The sequence below is a fragment of the Macrobrachium nipponense genome, chromosome 46, assembly GCF_015104395.2.
Source record: "Macrobrachium nipponense isolate FS-2020 chromosome 46, ASM1510439v2, whole genome shotgun sequence".
NCBI classification, from domain to species: Eukaryota; Metazoa; Arthropoda; class Malacostraca; order Decapoda; family Palaemonidae; genus Macrobrachium; species Macrobrachium nipponense.
This window is the reverse complement of record NC_061106.1, coordinates 43,766,968-43,783,986: the sequence shown is the minus strand read 5'-3', so window position 1 is coordinate 43,783,986 and position 17,019 is coordinate 43,766,968. Positions and strand designations below refer to the sequence as shown.

The 17,019-nt window shown below is 39.5% G+C and overlaps 1 protein-coding gene across 6 annotated transcripts in view; it reads left to right on the top strand.

Annotated features, from left to right (window-relative positions):
- LOC135214992 (uncharacterized) overlaps positions 1-17,019 on the top strand; it is a 294,976-nt gene that overhangs the window by 263,960 nt on the left and 13,997 nt on the right. The window contains exon 1 of one of the 6 annotated variants that reach the window (XM_064249518.1): positions 453-816. The exons of the other annotated variants lie outside the window; for them this stretch is intronic. Within the exon in view, the coding sequence (XP_064105588.1) occupies positions 756-816 (61 nt within the window). The 5' untranslated portion in view covers positions 453-755. Of the gene's footprint in view, positions 1-452; positions 817-17,019 lie in introns of those variants that run through there. 6 annotated transcript variants of the gene reach the window in all.

Below are 17,019 nucleotides of genomic sequence, written 5' to 3'. Positions count from 1 at the left end.
TTTATTGGCAAATTATATTTATCTTTCGAATATTTTTTTTAAATGAAATAATTTACGTAGATGAAGTAATGACCATAAATTCTTCTTGGTAATTTATGGTATTATCCAGTGAATAACTGTAAAACACATTAAGTAAACATCTCAAATAAATAAAATTGTTGTAACCGATATTAGCCACAGGTGCAAATAGTTCAATGAGCGCTAGCACCCCTGCCAGGCGTAGCGTCAGTCCCGCGTGTTTGTAACTTACTTTCCACGTTCTTTTCCGTAATTATGCCTGACCGTCAGATACGTGATCTCTGTCTATTGGTTTATAGAAATGTATTATTAGATCACGCGTAGAACCAAGGTGGAGTTAGTTAAAAAGAAAAAGATATCCTTGTGAGCGTACGACAGTTTCAGCCGGCATTTGTCTTCCATACGCTGGAAACAACCGCCGTTCCGAGTCCCGACGTAGCCCGTAGGATGCTAGTGTGCGATCAGGAAGTGGAAGGGTTGGACGGTTCGTCGCTGCTTACACTCATGACTGATATCCATCGTGGTTATCTCAAGATTGTGACTTAAAAACAATGTAGTTTCGTTATGCAGTGTCAACTTGAATGAAGTGGTAACCATTTGTTATAAGTGACTCCGCGTCACATGAAAACTGGCAATCTGTGACATTCTTCGCTGTTTTCTGGATTTTGTAGTAGTCTTACCTTAGGCTACCTTGGAAGTGGTTTACGAATTTGTCGGAAAATTTTGCATATAAGGCAATGGATTGTGGGCTTTTATGCTGGTCGTCTCCCCGAAACAGACGGAAGCCTCCTTATCCAGGTAAAAGACGTAATTTACTTTGATTGTACAGGCAGTGCTACATAGGCCTATATATATATAACTTGTCACATTACTCAGACCGAAGCCTTTTGACGCCGTGATTATTTTCAGGCAGCTTGTTATTGGAAATTTCTCATGCACTGAGCATATCTCTTATTTTAGGCACTTTCATTCCAAAGCAAGCCCACAGGTCGGGGGTTAAAAACACCATGGGAAGTGACTGAACATACGCATTTTAGAATAGAACAACACACAGTTTGTACGCTGTAGCTAACTTATACCTTTGTTTTGTAGAGTTACAGTATAGACATGCTTCGCGATAGACAACAAAATGTGAAAATGTAAAAGATTTTTTTTTTTTTTTTTTTTAAAGAATAGCTCTACCACTGAAATCAGTAATACTTGTAGGAGCTTCGGTTGAAATATCGTAGGCTATGGAAGTAGGATGTTATGCAGATATTTTAAAACAAGACTAGAATACGATACCTTGAATATAATATATTAACCCGATAACTGAAAATTTATGAAAAAAGGATAAACAAAAATATACTTATTTAAAGGAAATACCAGCCGTTGTACTGTTGATATTAATAATAGGAAAATGAACATGGGGGGATGGTGCTATCTCTTCTCGTTGCTCTCCTTGAAGAACCCGAGAGGATTTCTATTAGAAAATGAATCGCTATTGGTGCTGTTCGCCCTTGCACCTCTTGCCTCTCTTGGCATTCAGCAGCGTCATTTTCAAACCCATCAGACCGGAACGAAGTAAGATCTAGTCTGTACCGGGACTGAATAATGTATATATTATATTAGTCATTTTGGTCTATATATATTTTAAGGGCATTTCCTTTTTATAAACCCCCTCACAACAATCAAAGTGTATTTTGAAAATGTGTCTGTACACTTTTAAGATCTCCCCGAATCGTAGAGCAACCAAGTGTCAGTGTTTGTTATTTGTAGAAACACTACTTTCTAATTAGGAAGTCCTATGTTACAGTGTTGGTAGATGTATGTAATCATTCAGGTGATCACCATCCGGGTACTGCACGGAATCGATGATTACAACCTCCCAAGTCTCCTGTCTTTCTGATAGTGGATGACTATGGCCTGATTTAGATGCCATTAGTACTCAACAGGCTTATGACTACTAGATCTCGGATCTGACAGGCCCGTTCGATTTTGACCATCGCTTTAACACGAGTCCTTTCCCCACATCTGGTTCCTTGTTTGAGATTAAGCTGGCCTTGTGCCAGCACGGGCTCTTCCTCCTAGAACGGTTCCTTTCTATGATGTACTGCAATATTCGGCGCTCAGTTTTCATGCCTGAATGTTAATGATACTTTATGTCGTGTAGTTTGTTTTTTATATCTTAATATAAAATTGTTATCTGACCCAGGGTTTGACCTGTATTCATCCTTCAAGATTTTAGTAAAACTTATCTGACAGGAATTTTATTGCCTCGATCCGGCACTTAAGTACGTAGTAGTAGTCTTTACTTATTTATTTGTTATGAGAATGTCGTAATATTGGAATAGTGTCTGCCTAAATTTCGGTAACATTTTAGAAACTAACAAACCAATTATGGGTATGGTCTACCAGAAAAACATTATACTACTCTCCCAGGTTTGACAGATACTCCCATGACCTGCACGGCTAAAATTCATTGGCCTGCATTGGCTCTTGTGCTGAATAAAAGATGCTGCGGTCACATCCCTTCAGGTGGAATGAGTGAGAATTGTTTATTCAGACGAAAGCTCTTCCTGAATGGATCTTTTTGTTGCAGTCAACCAGGGGTTCCTTCTTCCTTCAGTCTTGAATGGTCGACGGCATCTTCCGTTCCGGTATGGGATTATAATCGTCGTCGATGATGGAATGGGTTATTGTTCAACTTCCTGCTGGGATGATTGTCTGTTCTTTCCCGGAGAGAAGGATGTTAGAAAGCTGATCTATAAGTTTCTATTCTGAGACGATTTTTGTTGCCGGGTCACGTTGCACGAGTAGGGTATTTATATATGCATTTATTTATTTTTATTATTATTCCTCTGGGCAACGAATGGCCTGTAGCATTTCGTAGTAAGGTCCCTCTCTGAAAACAGAATTGATTCATGGGCCATGTTGGCTTACCTTTGGGTCAGTTTTGGAGAACTAAAAGTGATTACTTAGTGCCAGGAGCTATTCAACTTGGATTTTTTTAGCTGAATGTTTGATGCACGTGTAAGTAAATGAGCGAATGTCGTTAACCGTAACTTTTGTATGCTTCAGTGTCTATTTAGGGAAAGTCAATTCGGTACGACTGCATTGAACAAAGTTATTATGTGGTGTTGGCTTTTGTACAGGGCATTTCCTCGTGTTTCCGCCATTTTGTTAATCTTGTCTTTGTAAGTTTTTCTCTTTTTTGGTGCGTTTCTTTGTTTATTACGTGAGTGAGGTAAATTGGTGCATGATCGCAGAAGATGGAGAAGACGAATAACAATCAGCGACCCCATTAAAAAGATGGGAAAAGCTGATGATAAAAAAAAAAAAGTTTGTTTATTACTCTTGTTATTTGTGGCGCTGGAATGAATTAACTGCATGTTTGTTGGCGTTATATTAAATCAACACTTTTTTTTTTTTTTTTCAATCCGTTTTCCTGGAAACCAAACCATGAACAGCTCCCCTTAGTCCATTAACTGGGGGGAAGCTGGTCATACGGGCGCATTTTGCGTGTCGCGGGTCTGACATTTCCCCTCAATGTGTCTTTTTCCCCTTATTGTACTTTTGACTCCCCTAACGCTTTCCTAGATCACGAGCTGTGGCGCTCCCTGTCCACATATCGATCGATCGCTCTTATTTTTCGGTTCATGAATCTAAACTTTAGCGGTTTAAGCGTTGTGAAACTTGGATAATAACAGTGTCCTTTGAAAACTACGGCCCCATAAAAGTCAACTCATCTTTAGAACTATATATAAATGCCAGGAAAATTCGTCGCGTAGAAAAGAAAAAAACAAGAAAAACAAAACTCACCCTGATGCTCGAGAACAAAAGAAGCGACACGCTCGTATTTTCTTTAATTAGATGGTTTTCGTGGGTAACATCTGTTGAAGATGCTCTTCTATAAAAGGCAGCACGCTCCTGAAATGGGATATTATCCCCAAGAGCTAAGTCACCCTCCTTACCTTATACCCGGGTGCCTTGGAGGGACAGATGTTCGAAGCACGAAATGGCAGGAATAGGATTTCTCCAAATCGCTTTCCGGCTCCAAGAGCGTCTTTCTATCTCTCCTCTCTCTCTTTTTCCCTTTTGTGTGTGCATGAGAGAGAGAGAGAGGTGGGGGAGTTTGAACACTAACTTTTTTTCAGGGTTGTCGTTTATAGTGCGTTGTGTTGATTATATTAAATTCCTTGTCCTTTGTGAAAAATTCCATTTTTGTTTAGAAGTGAAGTTGATTTTTTCATTGAATTTGCTCTTCTTCAGAAATTTCACTTTGCCTTTGTGTATTCGATCGTAGTTGTTGTTTAATAATAACTTTTAATTCATACCGTTAGAATTGGCAGGGTTTCAGTAACAGAAACATTTCAGATGTTAACGATGAGAGTTGTAGGAGGGAGATTATTACGGTCAACCCTCGTCTGCTGTTACGGTCGACTTGAGCGGAAAGGGAATATGGGGAGGCTGTGTAACAAAGGGGGGGGGGGGGTGGCAGACATTGATAGTTAAGTCGTTAAGGGTTCCTCGGTAGGGAAGAGGGTCCACCTTCGGAGAGATTATAACCGGAAATGGGGTTGAGAGGAAAGGACCCTGCTTACTACTACTGTAGTAGGTGTCACGTTTTTCTTCGTCGGTTGCCATTGTACTTTATTTGTAATGCAAGATATCTCGATCAATGTAGCCCTTTCCAATAAGAGTTTCTCATTGCGTTGTTTTGTTCAGAACCTGGAGCATTGTGAGTCACAGAAAAGGGATGACAGTTATATCCTGTTGTCCTGAGACTCTCTCTCTCTCTCTCTGTCTGGGGACCTTTATGGTGTTACCGTACCATATATTTTGTCAAGAGTGTTATTAAATCTGAACACCACTTAGACATTTTCACTGGAATAATATATATATATATATATATAATATATGTATATATATATAATATATATATATATATATATTATAGAGAATATATATATAGTATATATACGATATAGATAGATATATATAGATATATATTATATATAGATATATATATATATATATAGATTTTATATATATATTATATATATACCCTATACCTATATATTAGACCATTATAATATATAATATTTATATATATCTATATATATATATATATTATATATATATTATATAGAATATATAGATATAATATATATATATATATATCTATCTATATATATATATATATATATATATATATAGATATATATATATATACTTTTTATGACATATGGTATAAGGGATAAAAGTCGGTTAGTGGCGTTTGCATGTTTTAAAAACAAATGCCCGTATTTGGCTGTGGTGTTGAGTGAACACTGGTCACCTGCGACAGAAAGGAACCGAACTTGGGTTCTAATATATTTGATTTGTTGAGTCACAACAAATGTTTTGTTTCGGTAACTATAAGTGTTTAATGCTATTCTCACCGCGAATTGGGGGTTTTTTGCTCTGTGTTCCAGGAGTTTCGACAGTTTCCTCCTAGAATAGATCTGACTGGACTTATAGTGCATGACAAGTATTGTAATTACTTATTTTCAATAACTATTCGTTTCTAGTATATTTGAGGTACACGTGATAGAGAGAGAGAGAGAGCGAGAGAGAGAGAGAGAGGAGAGAGAGAGAAAAAAAAATTATATATTATATTATATTATAGGTATAGTCCCGTTGACGCCTGGAGCTAGTGGATGTATTTCGATTTTATTTTCCAGATGGAACGGTGTTTAACTTGGGCCACACAGATGGATTTGACCGGCTTTATGTAGCTACACACACACACACACACACACACACACACACACACACACACACACACACACACACACATATATATATATATATATATATATATATATATTTATATATATAATAATATCTTTTATTGGGTATTTTATTGCTGCAGTTGCATGCAGTAGAGAACAGGAATTATTTCGGTGTTGCTGTTTGCTTGAGGGTTTGTCTGACATCACTGGAGTGATAAGGATTACTTTTCGTTCTAGGCTATTGAGGAGAGAGAGAGAGAGTGTGTTTTAGAGGGGTTGAGGATTATGTCTCTACTGTTTGTTGGGGGCAACAACCGGACATACTTTTTTTCTCTTATGAGTTTGGGCTTGGAGTAGTATATATCGTATATATCGGGGCGTTGTTCATCTCTGACTTTGCTATCAGCATGTAACAATTATTCCGCTAATTATATATATAATATATGTGTGTTTGTGTAATTTCCATTCTACTCAGTTACTTATATTATACACCGCACAGGGGCAAGCCGTTGGAGCGTTGAAGTCTGGACATGCTATCAAAGGCACGCGAACAGTTTATGTCATTGTACATTTTGAAGTCTATTCATCCGTAGCAGATTGGTGTTCGAATTGTCTTATTATAGAGCAGCCTAATTTGATAACAAAGCCGTGGACACATTTATAAAAGGATGTCATGGACGGCTTTTGAGGGCGTAACCAAGAAAGAGCTTTTAGAGCCTCCATTACGATATCCATCTGTATATTTTCAGTGGTTCTTTTCGTCCCTCCGACGTTATCGGTGACAGGCGGTGTGGGCGCGCCTCCCCCTTTGGCTCCCCTCGTCTACTGTTGAGCGGAGGAAGGGCAAATCCGGCAGCTGGAAGGTGGTCCAGGGGGGTGGGGGGTGGGGCGGTGGGGGTGACGGCGGAAAAGACGGTTGGGAAGGGTTCTTGGGCGTCAGCGGGCGTGAACTCGCCATAACTGGGCTTATCAAGGGGCGGTGGTCGGTGAACGTAAGCGACTGTCTCCGTGTATGTTTGTGTCTGTTTGGGGTGGGGACGGGGGTTTTAAGGGGGTCGTTGATGTTTCTTGTGCTCCGAAAGTGTCCACGTATAGCCCATGGTTTCGTGTTAAAGTAACAGTCAGTAGCCTATAGCGATGTATTTTTAATATCGGTTCTGAAACGAAGACCTGTTGGGTGTTCAGACTGAATGCATCCAATCTCAGATCGCTGATTTATCACTGGAATGTGAGTATAGTTGCTTTTCTTGTTATGATTTTGTCTTACGGTTCCCCAGCGTTCTTGATTTCCATAAATAATAAAATATTATACGGCCGATGTCTAGACGCCTCCATTCGAAGTTGCTGATATGAATTATGGTTTGTGTAATTTTTTATTTTTTCAGCTCGCGTTGTGATTTTATATTTATTCGCATTTCTCGGAAAATGGGCGTGGAAGAGCTGTGACTCACCGGGTGTCTGCGTCGCCTCCCTCCCCATCTCCCTCCCTTCCTCTCTCCCCCTCCCCCTCCCCTTGCTTTTTCTCCACCCATCTCTTCTTTGCGTCTCGGAAGGTGGTGGCGATGGGGGAGCTGAGAAATGGCTTAACTACTTTTGTGTGAGTAGAAGGTCATTCCGCCATTGTTTAGCCACATAGCATTGTGTTTTCTGTGTGGCCTTGATATGGAAATGTTTTGCTGAGAGATGGTGCAGCGATTGAGTGAAAAACACTGCAACAAAGATTACATCTTCAGATGAAGTTATTTCATCACCATTGTGTATTTCGTTGGTGGTTCAGCGAGTGAGTGGCCATTTCTTTATTTTATACGTGGGTAAGAGTCCATATACTCAGTCTCTATGCATTATTGCCATTATTTTAGGTAACACAAGTTGTGTATTTATGTTCATGTAACTGCGAGTATTGCCTTTATTTGTGTATACAGGAATGAACCGTCGTTTCCTCCTTGAGTTAATGGATTGTATTAACTAAATGGCTCCATTACATTATCTCTCTCTCTCTCTCTCTCTCTCTCTCGTGTGACTGGGTGTATTCATAATCCGGGCGGGGATTTCTTAATAGCATTCCCTTTGTCACTGTCTCTTAAACAGTGGAGGATATATTAGCAGGTGAGGGGACTCTGAGACACCCTTAAAGGGATTCTATAAGAACCCCCCCCCCCCCCAACCCCCCCCCCCCAAAACACTATTCATGAACCTTATTCTCATCCTTACCCCTTTCTGCCACGCCGTACTGGATCTAATTAAGAAGGAATTGGGTATTGTTTATATATATATATATATATATATAGTATATAGAGAGAGAGAGAGAGATACATACATACATACATTCTTCACTAAGATATCATTTTGGCGTCACGTCTTGAAAATAAAGGAGCTAAAAAAAAAAGTGGGGAAAAGGATTACTTATGTTCTTTCAAGGGAAAGAGAGAATGAGAAAAATCCAAGATAAGAGTCGGTATTTTCGTACTCGTACAATGTTCATTCTCTTGGATAATGTGACTTAACAGGATAGAAGGTAATCGACCGTGCATCAGAAATGCAATGACTTCGGTTCCTTTATTAGGTTAAGGGTTTTTCTGTAGATGAGTCGCCTGTTCCTTTTTTTTTTTAATCGTCCTAGAATCTTTGAAATGTGCGACACAAATATATTCTTTCTGTCATGTGAGGATTGTATTAATATCTTGGAATCAATTCACGTTGTCTACTTTATTGCTGCAGAAAAGTTAGATTTTTAATTATGCAAAGTAAATTTGCATGTTTGTGTACGAGTGTGTACAAGGAGAAAAGTTAGAATTTAAAAATTATGCAAAGTAAATTTGCATGTTTATGTTTGTGTACGAGTGTGTACAAGCGAAAGGACCTGCTTCGCTCTATAAGTTTATTATCGCCTGTGATTATATTACCTGTGCTTTATTCTTTGGATCTGGCTCTCTTTCTTATATTCAACCTGAAGGACGTGTCCTCAGTTGAACTTTTGAAGGTTTAGAACAGAAGCCTTGAGGAACTTCACTTAAGTGTTTCTTCAGGCTTAGTAAACTGGAAGTTCCTTTTTAAGGCTTCAGATGGAAGTTATGTATAGTCCTGCTCATTAGTCTGCTTTATTTATTTATATATAGTGTTTGCATTTCATTCGATAGTGGTGTGAAGATAACTTTAACCACGGAAATTTAATCCTATATTTAACATGTAAGCTATCATTCTATTCATGAATGATGATCATTATTTTTAATCCAGGTCTCTGGTTTTATCGTTTGTGTTCTGCAGTAATTGTATCACTGCATTGGTTTCAACTTTTTCTTTTTTGTTTATAACGGTATTTTTTATTTTGTTCAACTTAGTTGATTCTAACTGTCACCTTTTTTTGCTGAGATTGATTTATAGTATTCTCGTGAAATAATTGGCATCTGACGCTGCCTTCATCGTTTGTGGCCCACGGCAGAAATTTGACCTTGGATGACCGTGTACTTGTGAGAGAAGTGTGCCTAAAGGGTCGTCCATTGGCTTTGCTCTGTCCTGGGCATGTCGAAATGGGCGGAACTCCACAGCAGCATTACCCCTTCCCCTGCTCTGGCTGGTGCCGATCCTCTCTTCCTACCTCCGCATACCTCCTCCTCCTCCTACCCAACCCATTCCCTCCCTTGCCGAATACGGGCAGAGCAGTGACGTTTGCGAGTGTAGTACCTCTCTCTCTCTCTCTCTCTTCTCTCTCTCTCTCTCTCTCTCTCTCTCATAACCGATGAACTTACAATTGCAGACATGTTGAGAACATAGTCTATGTCACTGGTGATTGTCATTCAAACTGTTAATAGATTTAAGGGCCACGGATGATTGGCTTTCAAGCCATTAATATATTTAAGGTTTGTCAAATTTGTCAGTGTTAGGATGACAGAAGGTAACTTCTGATGACTGGGTAACAACAACACTGATGTAAATTTAAATGACAATTTCCAAGTGTTAGGTCGTATGTAAAAGTTATGTAAAAAATAACACTATCGTTTAATGATGGTGTCTTGAACCTTCGTGGTGATTGCAGAAGAATTTTGGACGTGTATCGTTACGTAGGTTTAGCGAGCCTGTCATTTCTCCCCTACCGCCTACTCTGTCCTCGACAGCATGGACCTAGCATAGACCTCGCTCCGAGTTCAAAGGTACCCAGAGGCACCTAATGAGATAACAAATTCACTCGACGAGAGGCCCGTCTACTTCAACATGAAGATTCATAATTCACATACCCACACGTTGCGCTGTAATATGCAGGGTTATTTGCGCTGACATAGACACGTACATAGAAACACAGATGCGAGCTCGCAGACTGACTACTAGCAAGAAGTCTCTTTCCATATTTGGAAGAACAAACCTCCCTTCCTTACACTCCTCCGCGGCAGTCTTGGGTGCATGTTCAGTAGTTGTAATGAGAACAGCCCCAAAGGTCTTGCGTTCAGTGGTACTACCCCACCACCGAGAACCTCGAGTGATTTTTTTTTAAAAATTTTATTTTGGTTTAAGACATTGAAAAACCCTCCAGTTTAAAGAAACAATTTCCTAAGACATTTTAATTCTCCTTTTGTTTTCTCGCTTCATTCTTTTGAAGGTATATGGCCGCTTATGAAGTGACACCAGGTTTAGCACGCGAGCAGTTGTTGTTTTTGATCCGTTTAAAGCATGGCAGGGGTTAGTGTACTGTGTATATATGGGTTTAGTGAATGGCGATACTTTTAGGTATATACTGATTCATTCTTCAAACCGTCCACAAGTTACATAGTATCCCCAGGGAAAAAATGTTTTATGCTGTTGAGTCCATCGTAGAGGCCTTTTGTATCAACTGAAACCAATCCCCAAGACGAGATGTGGATGTGAGATAGGTTCTGGAATGAGGAAGAGAGAGAGAGAGAGAGGAGAGAGAGAGAGAGAGAGAGATATGCAACCGAGGATGAGAAAGAGGTTCGGGAGCAGGTTTGGTAACCCGGGAGGAGAGATTCTGGAAGTGGGGGCGGTATATGGCTATTGGCGTCAGGGGTAGGTAGGAGGAGGAGTACCTGTTGACCGGTAGTTAATGGGGTACTGCTGCTGGGGTGAAGGAAAAAGCAGAAGGAGGAAGAAGCAGAAGACCGGGGTGGAAGTTTTAGATATGTTGGCCTGCTTATTTCACTCGCCCTTATCTTCTTCTGATATAAGAAAGGAAGCAAGATTCAGCATTGCCACTTGTTGTAGTCAACAGTAATGAAAGTTTGGGTAAAAAGGAATGTTCTCTGGTGCATCCCGAAAAACATCAAACAAGTACAATTTTGCCAAGTTTATGTACGGTAAGGATTTGGTAGAGGAATTGAAGGACTACATGTCCTGTCGCAGACAAGCATTTAAAGGTTGAAAATTCGTTTCTTCCGAGCATTTTGAATTGAAATATTAATTTTTTTTTCTCGAATGTCTAACATATCAAAGTGAACAAAACTGTCTTGGCGAATGGCTTAAGGTGTTTCAGAACTATAGGTAGATGCTAGATAAAACAGGAAGGTAAATTTAAATTTATCTTATCACTTGAACGGAACCGTGCAGAAGCTGACGGAAGTTGCACCGAAATTAACCCGCTTTCATGCAGATGAAGTGAAAGACAACACGGGATCCTTACTAAGCATGGTGGATGGAATGAAAAGGTAGAGAAATAAATAGGACCCAATCCCAGAGGAGTAAAGGGAGCGCCCTGTGAAAGATGGTACGTCATGGACGTCATGTGATGACAACCAAGCATGGGCACCATTTCAAAAGAGTAGTGGACCGGTCAATCAAAGTGTTTCTGTAGAGTCATTCTGAGATTGGGTGATACCATAGTTTACTATATTCCTAAGATACTTTTGTTCTGCATTGTATACCAAGGGGCCAATGATGAGATAGGCAAGTCTAACCTTGTTGTTATAATCAGAATATTTGCATACTCATTCAGTTTTACTATTTACAGACATGAACTATATACTCTAAGCCGAACATCTATATTCATCCAGTTAATAAATGCGAATGCCACAGTTCAGATAGTTTGGATGTTGATGTAGCTAGTTATTCTTTGAAAAGTCAATTAATGACCTGTGCCTTAGGCGTAGTTTGGCGAAAAGCCCAGATCTCGCTGGAGTGGCCTAGCCTACCTGCTAAGGTAGTTTGTTTAGGGCGATGTTAAGTAATACCTGTGCATGTCTAAATAAGGCGATGGCGAAGATGGGTTAGAGTGAATGTATAATACCAGACGCCTCCCATAAGGAGTTTACGGTGCCTAGGTATGGTAGTTGTGTGTCTTCTATCACTTAGTATACTATATTTCTGGACACAGATCTCGTTCATGAGATTGTAACTTTTCCCCCTTTTTTTTATCAGTGGACGTTATAATAGGTTCTGGTAATTGAAAAAGATCTCTGTATGTGGATCGTTGTTACGTAGGCGTTAAAATTTGAATGTAAATTGCACATTAAGCTTCAAAATTTTAATACATTTCATGTTCACTCATCCAGAATAAATGACTTTGCTCATAGTTTTCTGGTTTAGATGGTCACAGGGCTTTGTTTTTTGCATTTGTTTTTATGAACTTGAGGCAAAAAAGATTTAAATCTCTCACTCAATAGGTCAGTCAAGGTGAACACTTAATGCATGGATAACCTAAGAGTGTGGTTTGACTTTTTTTTTTCGTTCGCCTCGTATATATTTCAGTTGGGGAGGTAACCCATACAACACTGTCTGGTGGTTTAAGGTAAAAGGGCTCGTGCTCGTCTCACTTGGCCAGTCTCGTGCAGTCTCATGGACGTAGTTCACGTGCTAAACTATTGTGTGCATGTGTCTGTGTTAATTTCAAGTTCATAACGGTATTGTATCTTGGGAAAATATGCTCGCTCTCTCCCCTTCTCCAAGTCGAGCATTCTCGCAATGTTTCGTCATTGAAAGTATTCTCGGAGAACTTGTCATTAATCGAGTTCCCTTATCTTAGGTTCATGAATTGTTACAAGTATTTTTAAACTGATTTTGATATGTTTGTTTGATTGTCTTGCCCCTTGTTAATTATCGTAGAATGAATTCTATCTGAAATATTATATAATAAAACTTGGTGTTTCTTGATAAGAGTTTTTACCTCGTCGATATGTTGATGTTGTACACAGCTCTCACGAAACAATTGTAGTTCATTTGGTTCTTACACCACAGGCTGCCCATGTCTGGAAGGTGTATTCGAATAGAATATTGGCTGCAGGTTTTTCGTTTACTGTTCGTAATGGAATAGCTTGAGTGAAGATCAACAGCAGTATTTACTCAGCAAATCGGAACCTCATTCTCTAAAGCCAGTTCAATCCTCCGGTGTTTGTGATCGGCCGTTATGTGTACGAGAGAGAGAGAGAGAGAGAGAGAGAGAGAACCAGTAAATTATATGTGACCTTTTCAAGAGGGGTGGAAGTGGCCAGTGATGTGGAATGGGATAGAAGGGGGCTAATATCGATTCTTAAATATGGGCCCTTGCATTGAGTGGGGTTAAGGCCATGGTTTAGACTTGGTCGAGTTCTGTAGGAAAAGAATTGATCAGTAAAGGTTAAGACCGCCAGTTCTGGTCTGTAGGCTGTGGGTGTTCTTGTAACTTTGAGTGAACAGTTGATTGAAGACAGTTATGCGCCTGTCTGTTACTTTGGTTTCATGTAGCTTACAATTGTACTTTTCAAATTTTTTTTATGAAAGAAGAAAACTGTCATAAACTGCTCGTGCAATTTATAGCCACTACAGAGTTGGCGGAAAATACGGTTAAGAATTATCAACAAAGACAGATTGAAAATATGATGTTTCATGCTCCCCCTGGATGTGATTTTCTATTAGATAGGGTCACTGGATTTTGATACTCACTTTACTGGATCTCTTTTGGTCTGAAAGGTTAGGTGACGAGGACAGTCGTCCTCAACTTCGTGACTGACTCTCTTGGGTAGCGAAGGTAATGACGGCGAACGCGTCCGGGTGAAGGAACAAACCATAGCAGCTTCCGGTGCGTTGTGTAAAGGCAGGATGGGGTTAACCGTCGTAGTATGGCGGCGCTGTCTGTCCCTGGCAGATTTTTTCCCTGCTGTGATTGAGTCCTGCGTTGAAAGGGTAGAGAAGCCTTGAAGCTTGTTCATGACTTGAGCTTCGTTGGAAGCTAGAGATTTCCTCATGGCGTTATTCAAGATCACAAAGCACTAACGAATCATTTTTCTTCGTACGTTGATTATTGGCCGTGAAAGAAGTGGAGTATGAATAGTTTTTCTATAATTTAATTAAATTTACAAATGCAGGATTGATGATAGTGTCAGAGGCTGATTCATTTTTCACCTTCAATTTGTATTATGAGGGTAGTTTTGGTGCAGTTTTTTTCCTCCATTATTGCTTCATTTTATAATAATGATTGGAGCACTTCGAGACGATAGGGCTGACAGGCGTTGCTAGATTTATTAGTGGAGAATATATAGTAATGTCAATAACGGTTACTGAGACCTTTATTGGAAAGCAAGTTAAATATTAGCCACCTCTTCCCATCCGATGATAATTGTACGCCTTCGGTTGCAAAAGGAAGATTATAAGTGTGTATGCTGGCTTAGATGACATTACATGGGTTTAGGGGAATTAATCAATTGCGTGTTATCAAACGAGTATGTAAAATGTATGTGATTTATTTTTTAGTTGGGAATGCAAAATTTGGGTAAAACAATAATAGGCATCTTATTTTACATAAAGGACCGATCGATTAGCAAGACATTAACTAGACAAAGTACACGTTCAAGTTCTTCAGAAAGATTAAAGGGTGTCTTAGGCTTTTAGTTAACATAAGGTGGTTATCTTAGCTCTAATGTAGCAGGGCCACTGATTAAAGAGAGTTCGTGACCGCACGTCCGTGGTCGTTTTTATCCTGTTTGGCTTAAGCTTAAAAGGGCTTGTGACACTGCCTTAGCAAGGTTATTATCCTAGGAAAACACTCATTAGATGTTGCTATCACCTACACAGAATAATAATTATAGTTTTTTTCTTCTCTCTCTCTCTCTTCAGCTGTCTCCTCCTAGAGGTGATTAGAATATAGAATTTTGGCCAAAAGCCAAGAGCTGGGATCTATGAGGTCATTCAGCGCTGAAACCGAAATTGACAGTTAAAAATGTTTGAAAGGTGTAACAGGATGAAAACCTCGTAATTGCGCTATGAAGCAGTTGTTAGAAGAGGGTGGAGAGTAACCTGGAACAAAGAGAATATGAAAGGATGTACAGTAAAAGGTACGAAACGGGCTGCAGGTAGGGGCCGAAGGGACGTTGCAAAGAACCTTCAGTATGCTTATAGCGCACTACATGAGGTGAACTGACGGCACTAGACCCCTACGAAGCTTCTCTCATGTTGTGTCTCCTAGTTTCGTAAAATTTCCCTTCATCCGGTCATGTGCCTGCCGTGTTTGACTGACGTCATGTTAGCGTAGCAATACCTGATGCCTAGTCTTAATAATGGTGCAGAGCGTGGTGATTTTTTTTTTTAAAGAAAGTTCTAAGCTTATTTCAAGAATTCGTATGGCTTGTTGGAGATTCTGAAAAAAAAAACATGGTATTTTCGACATTAAGATCTCTATGTTTATAAGGTAATTGGAAAGCAGAGATTTGGAGTCTAGTAGGGGGGGGGGGGTGGCTTGAGTCCACCAATTCCTTTGGGGAACACGGCGAAGAAGACGACAAATATCCAAGTATTGTTTCTCTGGTTTACAGTCCGCTTCCCTGTCAGGTTAAGTGGGTGTTGGGTTCCCACATCTCTTCCATATGTGTATATTACTTATATTATATTGTAAGTAAGGAAAATCCTAATATGATGTTTCTCTTCTCTAAGACCTTAAATCAGCGTTTTTATTGTGCTTACTGGGACTTTTCCCGAAAGATAAGCGTTTCCTGTTGGTCTTATCAGAAACGTTGGTAAACTTTATTAAAAATGGCTGCAAAATATTCATTTGAGTATACTATCCTAGCTAACCATTTATTATAACCTCATAAATAAGAACGAATTTGATCATCGCAGTCATTGCTACAACCACTATAGGTACTAACAGAGTACTGGAGGTGCTGAGTGAACATCTGCGACTTGACATAAGTTTTACTTAAAATTTTCGAGAGAATTTTCGAGAAACTGAAGTCTGAGTGGTTAAAAGATGATATAGTTTTCACGTCAGTCATTTCAAGTTTTTCTCTCCTCTGGTCATATCTGTGAAAACGCCAAAGGAATTTCTTAAGAGAGGAAGGATGCTGTAACAACAAACGGTGATATACCGTGGGAGAGAAGTACGTGAAGGTTTTCATATCGTTTTCGTCGTTTTCAAAGGAAGTTTAAACATGTATGACGCAAGTTGTTTTCTTAACCTGTTTATCCTGGAAAATATTCCCATATAAATCTAGTTCAAGCATTGTCCTGTGAGTTGACTGGAGATTCTCTCTCTCTCTCTCTCTCTCTCTCTCTCTCTCTCTCTCTCTCTCTCTCTCTCTCTGTGTGTGGAAAAACAAAAATTGTGTTTATGCTCGGTACGTTTACACGTAACGGCATGCGTGCATGCATGGATAGACGAGCCGTGGTACACCGTTTAATCTGGTTTCACAAGTAACAGCGGGTATATTTCGTTACTAAAGACAAAGTTGAAGAAGCAACATTCATTACTAGAAAGTCATTGACCATCGTATCAACATCAACAAATTAAATTTTTTTTTTTTTCAGGCTTTCCTATATCTTGCATCGATCCTTGGACCTTGTGTTCCACCCCAGCCTGACTCTTTCAAGTCCCCAGAGTTATTCCAAATCTTTTGACCGACGCAGGACTCTGATTAACCTGTGAACCCCCATTTGAATACTATAGATTCAAGGCATTACAGGGGAATCCCTGGAGTTGACGAGAGAGAGAGAGAGAGAGAGAGAGGAAGCATTACTTTTCATGGCGTCACAGCAAGCAGTCTTTTTTTTGTGCCTGAATATATTTTTTTACTTTTTAGGGGTTAAATTATTAAATGCAAAATGACTTCGCATAAAAGTAGATACCTTTGATTATAGTTGCTTTTTATTTGTAATTTTTCATTCTAATAATGACGGTCTTAATGAATTTGTGGGCTCTCTCTTTCTCTCTCTCTCTCTGTCCCCCTCCTTGTATAATCTTGGTGCCATATGTGGCAGCCTTCATTAAATGAAGGCACTTCGTCTTTTTTCTTTCTTTCTTTCTTTTTACGGTGGTCTTAGATATAACTTCAGATTT